Source organism: Stegostoma tigrinum, chromosome 14, assembly GCF_030684315.1.
Source record: "Stegostoma tigrinum isolate sSteTig4 chromosome 14, sSteTig4.hap1, whole genome shotgun sequence".
NCBI lineage: Eukaryota > Metazoa > Chordata > Chondrichthyes > Orectolobiformes > Stegostomatidae > Stegostoma > Stegostoma tigrinum.
Genome location: NC_081367.1, coordinates 59,917,409 through 59,938,100, shown reverse-complemented (window position 1 = coordinate 59,938,100; position 20,692 = coordinate 59,917,409). Strand labels below are relative to the sequence as shown.

The following is a 20,692-nucleotide window of genomic DNA, read 5'->3' as shown; positions in this document are numbered from 1 at the left end:
AATAACAGAAGGATGTGAACACAGAATGCCATCCCCACAAGTGCTATGTGCTAGTCATGCCTACCATTGGCACCAAACCCCTGGCCTCTCCTCAGTGTGGATTAGGACTGATTTTATCCAACATCAACTAGTCATCAAATGTCACTAATTGGTCAGCAACAGAGTGATCTCCCTCAGTGAGAGGCAGTCAGTCCAGTGTTAGCAACCCCATGCTTCACGTTCTTAAATTAAGCTATTTCAACAGTTTGGGATTGACCTTGTGTATTTCCACACGGCTCAGCTACTGGTTGGATCAATGTCCAGATCCTGAACTGGTTATCACTGTCTTAAAGTTACCCTGATACTATGTAGATTTTGAAACAACAAGGTGTAGAGCTGGATGAACACAGCAGGTCAAGCAGAATCAGAGGAGCCAGAAAACTGATACGTCGGGTCTGGATCCTTCTTCTTTTCTGAAGGATCCAGACCCGAAAAGTCAGATTTCCTGCTTTTCTGATGCTGCTTGATGCTGCGTTCATCCAGCTCTACGCCTTGTTGTCTCAGATTCTCCAGCACCGGCACTTCCTACTATCTCTGCAACTATGTAGATTTTCCCTCAATTTATACTAATTAATTAGTACTTGGGTATCATGTGGGTCAGCATGGTGTCTCAGTGGTTGGCTCTGCCCCCTCACAAGACCAGGGACCTGGGTTTGTTTCCACCCTTGGGTGACTGTCAGTGTGGAGTTTGCACATTCTTGTGTCTGTAGGGGTTTCTTTCAGGTGCTCTGGTTTCTTCCCACAGTCCAAAGATGTGCAGGTTAGGTGGTTCATTCATAGGAATTACAGGGATAGGTTAGGGGATTGTAGGTCTGGGTGGAATGCTGTCTGGAAGGTCGGGTGGACTCGATAGGCCTGCTTCCACATTGTAGAGATACTATGAAATGAATCCTTCACATTAATGTATTAAATCACAATGAATTAACTTGTCATTTAATTTTGACAAATTATCAAACAACCACTGATTTTAGTTGGAACAGTTTGCATTAAATTTAAGGTAAGGAGCTCTCCCATCAGACGGGAACTCTCATTTTTCATTCACATTCCTGTATTGCTGACAGAAGCAAATCAATTTGCATTGACACAGTGTGGAGCTGGAGAAATACAGCAGGCCTGGCAGCATTAGAGGAACAGGAAAGTTGACATTCCAGATCAGGATGCTTCTTCAGAAATGGGGAAGGGGAAGGGAGCTCAGAAATAAATAGAGAGAGGAGGGCTGGGGTTAGGTAATGTAGGTGGGATGGTGATAGGTCAGTGCAGGTTGGAAGTGGTCGGGATTGGTCAGTCAGATGGGTGGGGCAGATAGGTGGGAGAGACGATGGACAGGTTGTTTCAGTTCAAGGTAACGGGAGCAAGAGGGAGGATTAGACATGGAATGAGGTTGGGGTGGGGAGATTTTAAAACAGGTGAATACCATGTTTAATCCATCAGGCTGCAGGCTTCCGAGGTGAAATATGAGGTGTTGTGCCTCCAGTTTGCAGATGGCGTCATTGTGACACTGGAGGAGGCCCAGGATGGACATTTTACCCAGGGATTGGGAGGCGCAGTTAAAATGGTTGGTGACCAGAAGGTGTTGTCGTTTTCGCACACAGAGTGCAGATACAGTAGACCAAGTTGATGGATGAAAAGGTGAACCCCTGCCTGAAATGGAAGGTTTGTTAAGAGTGTTCCTGGGTCAGTGAAGTATGCATAAGTGCTTCCCTGGAGCAACAGATTCATATCTATAATTTAGGTGTCAGTCTGGTGAAGCTATAACACAGGCTTCCTTGCATTCTAAGCAATGAAGCCTGCAAGAGGTAGTCAGGGCGTAGCGTTCCCACAACCAACAGATTAGATCTAAGCTCTGTAATCCTTTCGCATTCAATCATGAATGCGGGTGAACAACTAAACAGCAAATAGTAGGAGTATGAAAATATCTTCATCCTTAATGATGGGGAAGCCCAGCACACCAATACAACAGAAAAGGCTGAAACATTTGTATCTATTTACAGCCAGATATTCTGTTGGAGTGTCCCAACCTGAAACGTCAACTTTCCTGCTCCTCTGATGCTGCATGGCCTGCTTTGTTCCTCCAGCTCCACACTGTTATCTCTGGCTCCAGCATCTGCATATCCTACTATCTCCAAGTGAGGTATAACTCCACTGCAAAGCCCCTTCTAGCAATGCCTACCTTGAAGAAGTTATCCTCCTCCCTCCAGAAAGACCTCAGTGGGTCTTTCTCTGACTGCATCCCTCTGGTAATCCCTTCAGGCTTGAAACTGTCCACCCACATACTGAAGCAAACCAGGCTCTACAGCCACATTGCCTTTCTCAGTACCTGCCTATGCTACCAGATCATCCCAAATGGACTCCAACCTACAATCAGGCCATCCCAATTTGGCCCTGACTGCAACAATCTCTACATACAAAACATCCAGATCCTCCAAAAATGGTTTTCTTTGCGGCTCCTCAAGCACACACTCTCAGCAATGCACCAGTATCTTCTAGCGCTACAATCAAGCATACCCCAGTTCAGAGTCTCCCTCTCTGAGACCTACAAAGGACCTCTTCTGTGTTTCAGTCTTAGCAGGATCCACACCATTTCTGAAGAAGGCTCCCAACCTGAAACGTCAACTTAACTGCTTCTCTGATGCTGCCTGGCCTGCTGTGCTCCTCCAACTCCACACTGTGTTATTTCTGTTGGATAATCCATTTTGGTCTCATTCAGAAGTCCCTAGCATTGCAGATGCTAGTTTTCATGCAATTAAATTCAAACTACATGATGTCAAGAAATGATTGAAGCCACTGGAGAGTGAAAAGTTTATACGCTCTGAACACTTGTGCTCCAGAAGGCCTTATCCTTAGCCAAGCTGTTCCAGTATAGCAACAACACTGGCATCTACCTGCAATCTGGAAAATTACCCAGGTATATCCTGTGTGCACAAAGCAAAACAAATCCAATCCAGCAATTATCACTCATCTGTCTATTCTTAATCATTAGTTAAATCATGGAAAATGTAATCAACAGTGATATCAAGCAGCACTTGGTGAGTAATAAACTGCTCACTGTCGCCCACTTGTGTTGTGTGAGTCACACAGCTCCTGATTTTTATTACAGCCTTGATACAAACATAGACAAAGGATCTGAGTTCCAGACGTGAGGAATGAATACCTTTGATATTCAGGCTACATTTGACAGAAAATAATTTCAAGCAACTTTAGTAAAACTAGAGTCAGTGGGAGGTGGGGAAAAGCTCTCCACTGGTTTGGATCTAACCTACAAAATGAAAGATGATGGTCGTTGCTGGAAGTCAACCATCTCAATCCCAGGACATCACTGCAGGAGCTCCTTGGTGTAATACCCTCAGCCCAACCATCTTTGTCTGGCTCGAAAGGTCATCCATCGTTAAGACTGAGGTGGGAATATTTCCCTCTGACAGCACAATGCTCAGAATGATTTGTGACTTCTCAGCTATTGAAACAGTCTTTGTCCATACACAAAATCTAGACAAAATACAGACTTGAGCTAATATATGGCAATTAAAATTTGTTATATTCAAGTACCAGGCAATAAGTATCTCCACAAGGAACTAACCGTCTCCTCTTGACATTCAGTGCCAATACCATCTCTGAATCTCTCACTCTGAACATCCTGCCAGTAACAATCAACAACACCAGACATGGAAATCCTGTCACTACGAGAGCAGGTAAGAGCTTCAGAATTCTGCGGTGAATTACTCACTTCCTTGATCCCCAATCCCTGTCTACCACCAAAAGGCAAAAGTCCGGGGCCTGATAAACATACTGTCACCTTATCCAGATGGGTACAACTGCAAAACAGCAAGGAGCTGAACGCCATTCAGGACAAAGCAGCCCACCCGATTAACATCCCACTCATTGACTTCAAAATTCTTTCCCTTCAGACGCAATGAATAATGGCTGTAATTTGCACCATTTATGAGATGAAAAGCAGGAGTCAAATCTCCTCTGACAGCATCTTCCAGCTAATGGCTTTTACTGCATAGAAAGATAGGGGTAGCAGATGCATGGGAACACCATCATCTGCAATTTCTCCAAGCCACACACTATCCAAACTTGGGACTATATCACCAATCATTTAGGGTCACTGTGTCAAAGTCCTGGGATAACCTTCCAACCAGCATTGTGGGTGTAGCCAGGCATATATCTGCTAATCACTAAGGCCCATGTCTTCACAAGGGAAGAAGCACAGCTTGTCGCAATGACCTCAAAATGCTCTCAAACAAGCATCTGCCTTGGGTTAAAGTTTCAGTGATTGACATCTGATTGTCCTGGTGCAGACACAGCTAATTGCTCTGTATTCTGGATGAAGTACTCCAACATTGACAGAGCTTCCCGCTGCACAGACACGGCTTCAATAAAGGACAACAAAAGATGCTGAGGCTCAGTAACCCTGCAAGATGGCAAACTAGGGTCCAGGAAAATTCAAGAAGGGGCGCTAAAAAAATGAACAGTTTTAACCCCATGAACAAACAAAAGGAACATTCAGCTGACTGGGAGTCAGTAAAACTTGGAACCATTTAGACAATCAATTTCTTGGAGATAAATGTGGGACTGCAGCTTAAAGCTGGATACGCTAAGTCGCTGCTATCTGGGGAAGATGCTGTGCATGCTGTTATAATGAATATTGTGACAACTGCCAATATTAAATCTGGGTTACAGTAGAAACTGTGGTAAATGTCTTGCTAAAATTTGCCAAATTTGCACATTTGCAATATAAAAACATGAGCTATGACTTCGCCAGTCTTTGGAAGGCATATTTAGGAACACTGGTATTTTGTGAGTAAAAGTGCACATCAGTTACTTTCAAAAATAGCTTTTGCTGCTAATTCAAGACAATTTTCTTAAGCCAATTTAAATACAGTGATGTCGAATAAATCAATGCTTTAATTGTTTTTTTTTTCTGTATTCATTCATGGGGTGAGGGCATCGCTTTTTTAGGCAACATTTATTGCCCATCTCTAATTGCCCAGCAGGCAGTTGAGAGTCAACCACATTGCTGCATGCCTGGAATCACATGTAGGCCAGACCGGTAAGGATGACAGTTGCTTTCCCTAAAGGACGTTAGTGAACCAGGTGGGTTTTTCTGACAATGGCTTCATGCTTAAGATTCTTTAATTCCAGATATTTTTAATTGAATTCAAATTCCACTATCTGCTGTGGTGAGATTCAAATGCAGAATGTTATCTTGGTCTCTGGATTAATAGTACAGCAATAATACGACTAGGCTATTGTGCTATGATAATCATTGCGGAAATTGCTGAATTATTCATATTCCACTAATAATCTGTTTCAAGTTCTATCTTGCTCATACTGATACAAAATTTTGCTTCGATTCATTTTCTGTTGACACACAAAGCTCATAACCATATCCACCACTACAATCCTGAGACTGACTGAGGATTTTCCTGGACCTCACTTCTCCAAAATAAATAGAATTTTTTTATTACTGTGCATTTGTTTCATTCATAATTGTGTATACGGTACATTATTATAACAAGGCATTACAATTGTTAATGACAAATATGTTTGAGTCATTGGTTTCCAAATCAAAAAACATCATTTGTTACACTTTATCTTTCAGACAATTGTTGTGAAAATGACTGACTTGCCAAAGAATGTTGAGAATAGTCTTGCACCAAACCAGCTTCCACCTTCACAGCCACTGCCCAATGGCTCACAACTGGAGCAATTTGTGGATAATGTTCAACTGAACCAAATCACAACTGCGGCGCGTGCTCAAAATAATTCTCATGTGCCACAGATGCTCAAAGGAAAGTTCAAAGCCCTGGGCGTAAGTGCGCTTTACAAAGTGGGAAATATCGTTTATATTTTTAGCCAAAAACAGGTTAGAGAAACACTAAGATGTAAAGTAACAATTTAAAATGGTATCAACATGGATTGTGTGGTGTTGCTTTGGCACAATTGAAGGAGAGCACCGAATAGAGGTGTATTAATTCAGAAAAAAGACAAGCAATTCAGAAGCTTGTACCAATGATCTGGAAACAGGGAATTAAATGCAACTCCATTCATTGGGGAAATAAAATTCAACCAGATATCTCTGGAATCAATAATGGTTTCATAAAATTAGTTTAAGATCATTAAAGTCAATCGGTTCATTAATATCCGATGGGAAAGGAAATCATTCAATCTTACCTGATGGCCTACATGTAACTCCAAACCCATTGCAATGTGGTTGAGTTTTAACTGCGTCCTCAAATAGTTGAGAAAGCTGCTTAGTGTATTAAACCCTGGCACCTGCTCATTAAACCCTGGCATATGGAAGGCCCACCAACAACAAAGGATAGAAGGATTGACACCAGAAAAAAATTTCTGCACCTCTAATATCTGTAAAATACCATCCTCGAATACCACTGTCTGGGTGGGGATCTTTGGGGGAAGGAATTTCTTAACTCCTCCAAAACATTTAGCATATCTCTTTCCCAAGATGTTGCTGTATCCAATATGCGTTTCTAGTATTCTCTGTTTTAATATCAGAAGGTCAGCATCCACGTCTTTTGTTTCAATTTTTTTCACCTCTAATACACTGCATTTACATTCTGAGTTGTTACCATTTCAAATCTGCTACTTCAAAGATAGTGGAAATAGTTGCTTTTGAAGGGCATTATCAAAAGTACTTGACAAAACATGCAAGGTTATGAGGGAAAGTAGAGTGGAATAACTGGGCAATTGGAATAATAGGATAACAATTTTATAGAGCTGGTATATGAATGCTGAGCAGAGTGATATTCTTCAGTTGCTCTTTAGTTCCACACTTCTGTATTAAAATTCATCTTTATTACCTTAGATTAAGCATTAATCTAAGGGAAATGCTGAAGGACATCACACATTTCCTTGCAATAATATGATGAGGAATCCATCGGGTTCTAGTTGAATATATTGTAATTTCTACAAATATAATCTATAGAAACATAAACTGAAAGCAAAGAAGTTTGGTCACTTTGGTTTCAAAGCAAACAAACATGTTTAGTTTTTAACAACTCAAAAGAAAACATTGTGTATCATTCACTTACTGGTTACACAAAGATCTATAACTTTTGGTTAAGCTGGACTTTATATTTGTGTGACACATAATGGCACCAAGTGTCTTTGGATTTAAAAAAAAGTTTAGCAAAACCTTTTATAAAGAAGTTACAGCTTGTCACAGAACAAAGATGAGAAAAGTTTCTCCAGAAGCCCTGCAAGCAAAGTTAAATTTCTCTTGAGAGAGACAGCGAGTGGTTGAAAACTCCAGACATAGGAACGTCTAACATAAACAAAAACCTAAGTCCAACTGACTGACTATTAAATTTAGGTTTGCTGAAGTTGGCTGTAATGTGTCAATATTTCCAGAAACATGGCACCTGAGACAATCATCTAATTTCAATCTTGTTGTTCAAAACTCTTGATCCACAGATCCACCTTTGTACTTCTGGGGTGTGCATCCAATTTGTGAATAAATGTGTATATATTGGGATTTAAAGTGTGTATATTCTAAGTTTGCAAATGGGTAACTAATAATTCATTTTTCCACTAGTTAAAGATAAGATTGTTTACAATAAATGTGTTTTTTTTTGTTGGTAGATGAAACCTAATGTAAGCTTCTTTTATCTTAGATTGTAGTCAAAGTCAGGTAAATTAACCACATTAGATTAGATTATATTAGATTAGATTAGATTAGATTAGATTCTCTACAGTGTGAAAACAGGCCCTTCGGCCCAACAAGCCCACACTGCCCCTTGCAGCATCCCACCCAGACCCATCCCCCTATAACCCACACACCCCTGAACACTACGGTCAATTTTTAGTTATTGAATTGGTTATTTATGCATTTGTGATGATTCATGAAATTGTGGGGCTTGACTGTCGACATAATCTTTTCAGTAGAGTCATGGTAGCACAATTTATATGTACCACCCAAATAATCCTATACCACAGTATCAAATAATAAACAAAATGTCTTTCTTTCAAAAGGTATGTTCCACCCCACATTCCAAGGTAATTCTGGATGTGCCACAATATTGATATTATATTAATAATTTAAAAATAAGGAACAGATTCAATTGAAGTCTTCTTTTTGATGGTTCCTCCCATTATCTACAAAAACAATTCAAAAGATAAATGCCAGTTCAAATTCAAGAATTCAAGATAACATTTATTGGGTACATCACACAGGGTAGAAATCAATTGAGGTAAAAATTAGACCTTTGCCATGGAAAGGCTGTTGATCTTCAGTGTAAACTTTACATCACAGAAGGAAACTGAAACTCTTTTCTCAATTTAATACAATTTTCTGCTTCTTACAGATCACAGAGATTGTGACGGGTATACTTGTAATAATCATTGGAATTGTACCATTCGGCATTGCACCAGGTCAATTTTTCTCCATCATCTTTTCCCTAATAGTTGGCACACCCTGGTGGACTGGAGCTCTAGTGAGTACTAACAGTGAATACAAGAATGTAAATGAGCACAAAAATAAAAGCCTTTTCATGTAGAGGGTTGTGGATGTCTGGAATTTTCTGCCCAGCTTGGCTGTTGAGGCAGAAGCGCTCAAGTCATTTAATAGCAACCTGCATCTACATCTGAGGTGCTGTAACCTGTATGACTCTGGACCAGGAACTGATAAATGGAATTAAAATGAGTAGCTACTCTACTCAGCAAAACACACTATGGCAGGCTGAATGGCTTATTTCTGTGCTGTACCCTTTCTATTGTTTTACATCAAAATTATAGCTACCAATTCTTCAGGTATATATGACAATAACCATACATTGGTACATACTCCACTTAGAATGCTCTGTGCACTCATAGTCATACCATGTACTTCTCATTTAAGCCAATGTGATAGATCAGATCGTGCCATTAGCCTATTAGGGTTTACTTGAGAAGTCTCTCCCTCTCAGTTGAGCCTGTTGTAGAAGCATCCTCTCAAATAGAATGCCAATAAGAATGTGGGGATAGAGTCAGTAGAAGCTGCAGTGTTTCCATTGGCTCCAAGAGCATTCCAGAGGACAATTGTTGCACACTACCTACTCCGGTCTTTTAACAATTTTTGTCTTTATTTTTGATGGCAGACTCAAATGAAAAAAGGACTGTTATTGTACTAAGGATTGTGGGGAAGGATCACTGTGCGTTTTAAAAGTAAACTAACAGATGCTCATTGTAAGTGCAGTTTACACAGCTGCTTGATCCAGCACTGGTGGTAATACTGAGTTACAGACAAGTTGGAGCCAAGACTGTGTGTGAATGGAATTTCAGCTTAAAACAAGTAACTGATTAGTCTGTGGCATATTGACCAGTTGTTGATGCCAAAGGCCTTCGGCCTGCCAACAATGATGTGATTGGCTGCCAGGTTGATGGACAGCTTGTGGATATGAAACAAGGACAGAAAATGTTTAAGAAACTCAGCACGTCTGGCAGCATGCTTCCAGACCTGCTGAATTTTTCCAGTGCTTCATGTTTTGGCTTCAGATCTCCAACATACACTTTTTTTTAGGCTTAAATGTTTGGCCAGAAGTCATTGAACATCTGAAAATGAAGGTCTGTCCTTTTCCTGCAGTGAAAGATATCTCAAGCCTTATGAAAGGCAGTTTATTCCCCCACATGAGTTTCTGTAAGCTGTGGCTTCTAACCAATGTCAAAAACTATACAAGTGTGAACAAATCACTCTGTACACTCCCCTCTGAAAAAACCAAAAGATCATCTCAGAGAAACCTGTGGACAGGAATCACTGGAGACAATATGGACTGCAGATGCTGGAAGCCAGAGTCTATAGGTGTGAGGCTGGAAAAGCACAGCAGGCTGAAATGTTGAATTTCCTGTTCTTCTGATGCTGTTTGAATTGATGTGCTTTTCTAGCCTCACACTAATAGATGGGAGCCATTGAACTGCCTTCCCAGCCTTTCCTTCCAGGCTAACACCAACATTTTTGTGTCTATCTGTATGTATGTGTAGAGGGGAGTTTTTATCACAAGGTTAGAGTTTTAACTCGTAGAGCCATACGTTGATTGTTCATGGTTGTTTATCTGTAGTTAGAGACTATTATTTGTAATAAATAGTAACTCTTGCTTAGTTCAGACACCTGGTTGTCAACCTGCATGTAAAAGACGCACCAATTGCAGAATTTTGTGTACTTTTAGAAATCTTCAACTTTTGTGACAACTTTATGAATAGCAGGGCTTGATTTTCGAGTGTGCTATGCTGGCAAGATGTAATACACCACACTGCCAAAAAATTTCACAGCACCCAAGGTTTATCTGCGTACCTGTACCTGCACAGCAACCTGAAAGAACAAAGAACAATACAACACAGGAACAGGCCCTTTGGACCTCCAAGCCTGCACCAACACATTTTTGTCCTTGTATACGAAAACTGTTTTCACTTACAGGAGCTGTATCCCTCTTCTCCCCTCCTATTTGTTTATTTGTCCAGGTGTTACTTGAATTCTGGCATTGTGCCTGCTTCCACTGCCTGCTCTGGCAGCACATTCCTGGCACTCACCACCTTTTAAGTGAAAAATTTTCCTCGCATGTCTCTTTTAAACTTCCCCTCCCCCTTGCACCTTGAACCTATGTCCCCGAGTAATTGCCCCTCTACCCTGGGAAAAAGCCTCATACCTTCCACTCTGTCCATGCCATTCATAATCTTATAAACTTCTATCAGGTCACCCTCAGCCTCCTGCGTTTCAGCAAAACAACCCAGTCCATCCAAACTTTCTTCTTACCTAAAATCCCCCATACCAGGCAACATCCTGGTAAACCTTTTCTGTACCCTCGCTAAAGCATCCACATCCTTCTCGTAGTGTGGTGACCAGAACTGTACACAATATTCCAAGTTCGGCCTTACTAAAGTTCTCCAAAGCTGCTTGAAATAGAATTTGGAGAGGCAAATGCAGGTGCCTGTAGTTCATCAAATGTATTTTAAAAACAGACACAATGTCCATTGGCTACATGCCTGAAAATGATTTTCCATAAAACTCTATCCTACTACTGTAACAAGCTACCTGAATTCAGGAGCAGCTATAATGCAGTGTTTATGACAGTTTGCAATCCCCTGCAGAAGAAAAGCTAAGATTTTTCTGGGTTCCTTTCCTTTTTAGTTTGTTAATGGATTGTGATATTGTTGGCAATGCCAGATTGTATTGCCCATCTTCGATTGCCTTGGAGATGCTGGTGGTGAGCTGCCATTTTGAACTGTTCAAGTCCATGTTGCATAGTAAAATCTGTAGTGTTGATGGGAAGAATGAACCAGTAACCATGAGGCACTGATAGTGCAGTCTGAAATCTTGATGGTATGTGGGCTAAAGGACAATCTAGTGGGGTTAGTTTCTATTTGGCTATTGCCTTGTCCTTGTAGATTGTAAGAGGGAGGAGTTTTGGAAGGTGCTGTCAAAAGAACCTAGGTGCGTTGCTGCATTGTTGATTACTAATCCTCCTAATGATTCCACGCTATTGTCCAAAGGCAATAGTGATTTGATGAAGTTACAATGCGTCAGTCAAAGTTGTGATGCTCTCCACCCCACTGGCTCATTGAACTTCATTCATTTACTCTTCCTTCAGTGTTAAGCAAGAAGAATGGCTGACTGAGTAAGAAAACAAACTGAGACAGGGAGTATATGGAACCAATGTCTAACATAAGTCTCTAGCTTGAGGGGAGAAAGACTTATGAAAAAATGCTTCCATTTATTTTTCTGTGTTTTTGATTGTGGACTCAAATGAGAACAGGATTATTGTCCGAGCTAAGGATTGTGGAAATGATTTCTGCATTTCTTAAAAGCAAGTTACCTGATACTCATTGTCAGTGCTGCTTGCACTGCTGTTCAGGAAGAGGCAGAAATCTAGTTGCAGATTAGAGGGAACCAAGAGATGAGTATGAGTGGAGATTTGGCTAGCAACAAGTAACTCATTAGTGACCAGTGATTGATGACAAAGGCCTTCTGCTTACCAACAATGATGTGATTGTCTGCAAGGTAGCTAACCAGTTTGTACGAACGGTCAGTCCTTAAGAAGGTGCTCACCTTTGTCCCCCTACAACCACACATCAACGAATACCAGTCACGGTTGGACATAGAGTAGTTTTTCCGCCGTTTTCGCCTCCGTGCCTACTTCTTCAACCGGGAGCCTAACCCTCCCTCCACTGACCCCTTCACCCGCTTCCAACACAAGTCCTCCTCCTGGACATCACCCCCAGGCCTCCTACCCTCCCTTGACCTCTTTATCTCCAACTGCCGTCGAGACATTAACCGCCTCAACCTCTCCACCCCTCTCACCCACTCCAACCTCTCACCCGCAGAACGGGCAGCCCTCCGCTCCCTCCGCTCCAACCCCAACCTCACCATCAAACCCGCAGACAAGGGTGGCGCAGTGGTAGTATGGCGCACTGACCTCTACATCGCCAAGGCCAAACGCCAACTCTCCGACACCACCTCCTACCGCCCCCTCGATCATGACCCCACACCCGAGCACCAAACCATCATCTCCAACACCATTTATGACCTCATCACCTCAGGGGACCTCCCACCCACAGCCTCCAACCTCATTGTTCCCCAACCCCGCACGGCCCGTTTCTATCTCCTTCCCAAAATCCACAAACCTGCCTGCCCTGGTCGACCCATCGACTCAGCCTGCTCCTGCCCCACCGAACTCATCTCCACCTATCTGGACTCCATTTTCTCCCCTTTGGTCCAGGAACTCCCCACCTACGTCCGTGACACCACCCACGCCCTCCACCTCCTCCAGGACTTCCAATTCCCTGGCCCCCAACACCTCATCTTCACCATGGACGTCCAGTCCCTATACACCTGCATTCCGCATGCAGATGGCCTCAAGGCCCTCCGCTTCTTCCTGTCCCGCAGGCCCGACCAGTCCCCCTCCACCGACACCCTCATCCGCCTAGCTGAACACGTCCTCACCCTCAACAACTTCTCTTTTGACCCCTCCCACTTCCTACAGACTAAGGGGGTGGCCATGGGCACCCGCATGGGCCCCAGCTATGCCTGCCTCTTTGTAGGTTACGTGGAACAGTCCCTCTTCCGCACCTACACAGGCCCCAAACCCCACCTCTTCCTCCGGTACATTGATGACTGTATCGGCGCCGCCTCTTGCTCCCCAGAGGAGCTCGACCAGTTCATCCACTTCACCAACACCTTCCACCCAAACCTTCAGTTCACCTGGGCCATCTCCAGCACATCCCTCACCTTTCTGGACCTCTCAGTCTCCATCTCAGGCAACCAGCTTGTAACTGATGTCCATTTCAAGCCCACCGACTCCCACAGCTACCTAGAATACACCTCCTCCCACCCAACATCCTGCAAAAATTCCATCCCCTATTCCCAATTCCTCTGCCTCCGCCGCATCTGCTCCCACGATAAGACATTCCACTCCCGCACATCCCAGATGTCCAAGTTCTTCAAGGACCGCAACTTTCCCCCCACAGTGATCGAGAACACCCTTGACAGCATCTCCCGTATTTCCCGCAACACATCCCTCACACCCCGCCCCCCCACAACCACCCAAAGACACCAGTTCCCCCTCGTTCTCACACACCACCCTACCAACCTCCGGATACAACGCATCATCCTCCGACACTTCCGCCATTTACAATCCGACCCAACCACCCAAGACATTTTTCCATCCCCACCCCTGTCTGCTTTCCGGAGAGACCACTCTCTCCATGACTCCCTTGTTCGCTCCACACTGCCCTCCAACCCCACCACACCCGGCACCTTCCCCTGCAACCGCAGGAAATGCTACACTTGCCCCCACACCTCCTCCCTCACCCCTATCCCAGGCCCCAAGATGACATTCCACATTAAGCAGAGGTTCACCTGCACATCTGCCAATGTGGTATACTGCATCCACTCTACCCAGTGTGGCTTCCTCTACATTGGGGAAACCAAGCGGAGGCTTGGAGACCGCTTTGCAGAACACCTCCGCTCAGTTCGCAACAAACAACTGCACCTCCCAGTCGCAAACCATTTCCACTCCCCCTCCCATTCTCTAGATGACATGTCTGTCATGGGCCTCCTGCAGTGCCACAATGATGCCACCCGAAGGTTGCAGGAACAGCAACTCATATTCCGCCTGGGAACCCTGCAGCCATATGGTATCAATGTGGACTTCACCAGTTTCAAAATCTCCCCTTCCCCTACTGCATCCCTAAACCAGCCCAGTTCGTCCCCTCCCCCCACTGCACCACACAACCAGCCCAGCTCTTCCCCCCCCACCCACTGCATCCCAAAACCAGTCCAACCTGTCTCTGCCTCCCTAACCGGTTCTTCCTCTCACCCATCCCTTCCTCCCACCCCAAGCCGCATCCCCATCTACCTACTAACCTCATCCCACCTCCTTGACCTGTCCGTCTCCCCTGGACTGACCTATCCCCTCCCTACCTCCCCACCTATACTCTCTCCACCTATCTTCTTTTTTCCTCCATCTTCGGTCCGCCTCCCCCTCTCTCCCTATTTATTCCAGTTCCCTCTCCCCATCCCCCTCTCTGATGAAGGGTCTAGGCCGGAAACGTCAGCTTTTGTGCTCCTGAGATGCTGCTTGGCCTGCTGTGTTCATCCAGCCTCACATTTTATGATCCAGTTTGTAGGTGTGAATATTTGATGACAATTGAATTGACCTCTAAAAAAAAAGGAGCTGTCCTCTCTCAGCAGTAAAAACAAACCTCAAGCCTGGTGAATGCTAATTTATTTGCCCTTATTGGTTACAATAAGCTGTGTCTCTTAACCAGTAAGTCAGAGACTTTACTCGAAGAAATTATTATTCATGTGAATAAACAAGTAACCGCAGATAAACAATAATGTATCATTGGCATATAGTTTTTCTATTTAAAACATTAACTTCCCAGTATAAATCAGTCATCCTGTACTTCCTGTAATCAAGAGAAAATACATGGAGAAAGAAGATTGTGGAGCAAATGTCTTACAAGCTAAAAGGTTATCTCAACAAACCCTGCTGAGAGGCACCATTGAACTGCCTTCCCAGTCTTTTCTTTCGATTGTGAAATTTCTTTTCATCTGTCTACATCTGTTGGTATGAATGTAAAAGGCGAAGTTAGTGTTTTTAATAGGAGAACTATATGTCAATTATTTATTATTGTTTATCAGCACTTAGAAACTATTTATTTATATAAGTAACAAGTTTGTTGAGCAAAGATAGCTTGTCCATGATTTCAGTCAACCTGGTTCCAGAAGGCAGGTAAATTGGGGAATTCTGCATGGTTTTAAAATCTTTATCTTCTGTGATGACTTCTGGAACAGCAGGGTTTGATTTCAGGGTGTTTCGCTAGTGGAGTATGACACTTAGAAAAGGCAGAATCTCATTGTTCAATTGTTATGCAATTCTTCTCTGATATGAAATATATTTTTAAAGTTTATTGTTGCAGGATCATTTGCTGTAGTTGTTGAAAAGATGCCAACTCATTGCATGGTAAGTAGTTGGTCAAAGAATGGTTTTGTTGTGGTTGGATTGTAAATGGTTTCAACATTCAAGGTGGCAAACCAGCAAGATCTTGTCACTGATTATTGTCACACTGAATCCCTTCTTGTAGCATTCAGAAAGTAAACATCACAGACTTGATTAAAGGGATAATATGGTGGAGTGAGTAAAATGCTCCACTTCCACATCTGCTCTTTGGTTCAAATGCAGACCATCACAGTGGACAGAAGTCACCTCTCCCTCATGGTATCTAAATGCGAGAAACAAGATGACTGGCTTCCACCTCTGTAATCCGCTTACAAATGCATACAGCTAGAGGATGGGTACAATTATTTCTGGTGGCAAATTAGGTCATGTATCTGAAAGGTTTTTTGCCTAACATGGATGTGTTCAATGTATCACTGTGGGTGCTGTTTTACTCTCTGTCTAACCCAGAACTATACTACACTGGGAGTGTTTGTTGGGGCTGTGCAAAGGTAGCTTTACCCTGTATCTAACCCTGTTCTATACCTGTCCTGGCAGTGTTTGTTGGGCTCGGTGTAGGAGGTAGTTTTGTGCTCTATCTAACTCAATGCTATACTAGTGATAATGGGAACTGCAGATGCTGGAGAATCCAAGATAATAAAATGTGAGGCTGGATGAACACAGCTAGATCTAGGCCCGAAACGTCAGCTTTTGTGCTCCTGAGATGCTGCTGGGCCTGCTGTGTTCATCCAGCCTCACATTTTATCATCAATGCTATACCTGTCCTGGGAGTGTTTGATGGGGACAGTTTATAGGTAGTTTTATGCAGTATCTATTCCTGTGTGAAATCTGTCCTGGGAGTGATTAATGTGGATAGTCAAGAGGGACCTTTACTCTGTATCTAATTCAATATTTTACCTGCCCCAGGAACGTTTGATGGCGACAGTGTGTGGCTGTACTCTGTAGCTAACCTTGTGCTAGGACCTGTCCTAGGAGTGCTTGATGGGGAGCATGTAGTGGAAGCTTTAATCTGTATCTAACTCCATGATTTATGTGTCCTGGGAGTATTTGATAGAGACATATAGAAGAAACTTTATTCTGTATCTAACTCAGGACTGTACCTACCACGAGTACTTGTTGATGCTGCACTGATGGAATAAGAGTCAAATATTGCCTAACAGTCATTTCCCTTACCCTAATGAAGTTATGATCCAACTAGATTGTTGGTCCAGTTCCCATGAGGGCTCACTGAACTTGAAGTATTAACTCTGTTTTCTCTTCAGCGATACTGCCAGTCTTGCTGAGATTTTTCAGCGATTTCTGATTTTTCACATGCATTTTAGACTGTTTGGTCTGTTGAATGAAAGGCAAATGGATTGGAAAGGATTTACTTACAGGATTGGTTTAGTGCATTCTACCTGCAAAGCTCACTCTGCTGCATCTTATTTGCACATGAAATAGACAGGGTTTCCTAGGCATCCTTAAGAAATCCAGGGATCATGTGGTAGTATCCCTAACTCTGAGCCAGGTGGCTGGGTTAAATTTCCATCTGCTCAAGAAGCATGTAATAATGTTTCTGAACAGTTAGATTTGAAAATATCTAAATCTAAGAGGGTCCATTAAATTCAAGTGAAATCAGGGAATAATTGTGGTCAAGTGACTCATTAGTGAGCCTAATTGACATCCTGCTGACAATGAGCAGTATTCCAGAATTGAGGCTTTCCCATTCCCAATTTACTGGGGCACACCTTTCCAGATGCTAAGAGTCAGATGTGAGTATTCAGATCCAATTCTCTGCACAGCCCAATGACCATCATGCCTGCTCCTGCAAGCTCCACAAATTCTACTGATTAATTATGTGGACAAAAGTATAGAGTGTACAATGAATGAATAATGTGGAATTCTATTTGATTGCCATTGTTTACAGGGGTACATGGTTGACAGTCAGCCCCCGGAATTAAAATGACCCAGCAAGAAAAAAGGCCATTTAGGAGCAAATCACTGCAGATGCTGGAATCTCTGATGGAGAGTCATCTAAACTCAAAACATTAGCCTTCTCTCTCTCCATGGATGCTGCCTGACCTGCTATGATTTCCAGCAATTTTTATTTGCAGGAAGCCATTTAGCCTTTTCTGTCAATGCTCACACATTGCTAGAGCTATCTAATTAATCTCACTCTCTGTTTTTTCCAAAAGCCTGTAAATATTTCAGATCATTGGACTATCCTTATTGAATCTGGTTCCATACTTTTCAAGCTGAGACACCTAGGTCATGACAACACTACTTGAAATAGAACATTTCCTTATATTGCCTCTGGTTCTTTTCCATACTAGCTTAAATCTTTGCTCTCTGCTTACTGACCCCTCTGCTCCTGCTCCTGAGAAGTGTATCCTTCTTTACTGCATCAAACCAATTCATCCTATTAAAAATATCAGACAAATAAATTCAGATTCTTCAGCTATCCATGTAAATGAAGTTGTCCATTCCCAGTGCCGTTCTAGTAAATCTCTGCTACATTCTTTCTGAGGTCCAAACATCCTGCCTAATGAATGAAGTTGAATCTTTCCAAGCTCACTCAATAGAATGGGCAGATTGCAGACAGAATGGATTAGAATGGGCTTGATGAGCTGTTTGATATTTTCCTCCTTCCTTGTTTTCTCATACACTCTTAACATCATTTTTACTTCCAGGTCAGAGGTTGTTTGGCATTGAACATCATCAGTGCCATTTCCTGCTTACCAGCTACAATAATTTATGCTTTAAACCTTACATTTGCCAGCATTTCTTTTTATGGGGTGAGTATTAAACTTCATTGATATTAAGCCATTTATAAGTACTTTTTAAAAATCATCATAGAATCTCTGCTGTGTGGAAGAAGGCCCTCCAAAGAGTATCCCACTCAATAACCCTGCATTTCCCATGTCTAACCCAGCTTGCCTGTACATCAAGGGAGACTATGAGCAATCCAGCCTTGGCCAAACCACCTAACTGCACGTCGTTGGACTGTGGGAGGAAACCCCACAAGGACGGGCAAAAGGTGCAAACCCCACACAGACAGGCACTCAAGTGCGGAATTGAGCACAGGCCCCTGGCATAATGAGGCAGCGGTGCTAACGACTGAGCCACTGTGCCACCCGTGTTTTCTTGCCAACTTGTTTTCTACAAAATGCTTTTGCTCCAACTTAATTTATTTGTCTTTAACACATTACAGGGTACAGCATGTGTCGTCATACTTCTCCTGTTGACACTGCTTAATGCAGCAATAGCTATTGCAATTTCAAGCTTCAACTGTAAAACTATGACTTCTTGCTGCGAGACACCAGCTGTAGTAAGTTAAATAACAAATTGATATAATTAATTGATTAATTGTATACATTCATTTGTCAGTTAGCCTTCATTCCCTTATCAATGACAATTACTGGATGCCAGCAGATAAATCACTTGTGTTCTTTCCCACTACAAGGAAGTCACTGGAAAAGGCAAGGCATGCAGAGCATAAACCAAACAGCCAATGTGTTTCACTTCGGATCGAGTCCAATGTAATGCAAAGATTTGATCACGAAATTTGTAATCAGCTGGAAGGGTTAACTTGAATTTTTTTTAAGTCACTGCCCTGAGAGAACTAGAGATTTTATAAGTGTAAAGAAGAGGTGACATTTTAGGTGCGACAATACATGTTAGGTGTGAGGGTTGCTTAGAATCTGTTTGTGTTTTGGTTTGAAGCCAGACTGCTTTTATTTCTACAATAGCAATTTATAAAATGCCACATAAACAACTGTCCATAAATTGTGATCAGAGATAATGGGAACTGCAGATGCTGGAGAATCCAAGATAACAAAGTGTGAAGCTGGATGAACACAGCAGGCCAAGCAGCATCTCAGGAGCACAAAAGCTGACGTTTCGGGCTAGACCCATCATCAGAAATGGGCGAAGGGGAGAGGGTTCTGAAATACCTTCTTCTCTATCCATCTTCGATCCGCCTCCTCCTCTCTCCCTATTTATTTCAGCTCCCTCTAGAGTACTACACCATAAATGCAAGATAATAAAATGTGAGGCTGGATGAACACAGCAGGCCCAGCAGCATCTCAGGAGCACAAAAGCTTTTGTGCTCCTGAGATGCTGCTGGGCCTGCTGTGTTCATCCAGCCTCACATTTTATTATCTTGGATTCTCCATCGTCTGCAGTTCCCATTATCACACCATAAATGCAGTTTGGTTCATTGCTCTGACTGAGAGCCAGCACAATCACTGTTGCTCCATGGGGAAAGTGGCAGACACAATAGCTTCTAGCAGAGTGGGAGAAATGGTTGAGGCATAATGAACTGGCTGTGTCTTCCTGTGCTTAAACCTTTCAAATTCTATTAATTTGTGCTGTTTTGTTTTTCAGCCGGTTATTGTGGTCTACAGTAATGCATCTGCACAACCAATTCCCCCTCCACAGTTTCAGGAGAGTCCTCCTCCTTACAACGTGATAGTGACAGAAAATGTATATGCTGGATAAGAAATTCAACTCCGGAAAAGTTAATTCAATTTACTGAACTTGATGCATCATTATTAATTTGCATGTAAAGATTTAGGATTCTGTTTATTTTGTTCTTGGGCTGCATATGATTCCGCCAAAGTGACATTTATTACCCATATCCAAGTAAGCTAGGATGGCAACAGTAAAATTTCTACACAGTGTTGCTTCAGAGGGGATGAATTTATGGTACCGTAGGGTCCCATGTGGGCAGTACAATATTGCAGGCTCGATAAAGGCAGGCTTGCTACCTTGTAAGAAAGTTATGAATCTGTTGCACTGTTCCAATCTTTTAAACCTTTAATAGTGATTTACTTTAGTGGCTGTCCTCCAGTTGCTACATGTATCTAATTCAGTTTCATAACTTAGGATGATTTCATGGCCATAACCAACGTATTGCTCATAAACATAAATAGTTGTTACTGGTATGCTGCAGATAATTAAAACTCCATGTCTTGAGCATTGACTCTAAGGACTTGCAATTGATTTTGTCCAATGGCGTGCAACTGGAGATGACAAGTCAGCAAAATATATTGCACTTAAATAAAAGCAAAAACTGCAGATACTGGAAACTTGAAATTAAAACAGAAAGTGCTAGAGAAACTAAGCTGAACTGGCGGCATTAGTGGAGATATAAACACAGTTTAACATTTCAGCTCTGTTTCTCTCTCCGCTGATGCTGCCAGACCTGCTGGATTTCTCCAGTA

At 42.6% G+C, this 20,692-nt stretch overlaps 1 protein-coding gene across 1 annotated transcript; it reads left to right on the top strand.

The window, feature by feature from the left end:
• Positions 1-966: 966 nt before the first annotated feature.
• LOC132210495 (membrane-spanning 4-domains subfamily A member 8-like) lies at positions 967-19,967 on the top strand. The gene is made up of 7 exons (XM_059650839.1): positions 967-1,036; positions 5,642-5,851; positions 8,364-8,492; positions 15,438-15,494; positions 18,158-18,262; positions 18,679-18,792; positions 19,854-19,967. Exons 2-7 carry the CDS (start codon positions 5,657-5,659, stop codon positions 19,965-19,967), a joined length of 714 nt encoding a protein of 237 aa, XP_059506822.1. The 5' UTR covers positions 967-1,036; positions 5,642-5,656.
• Positions 19,968-20,692: the final 725 nt, after the last annotated feature.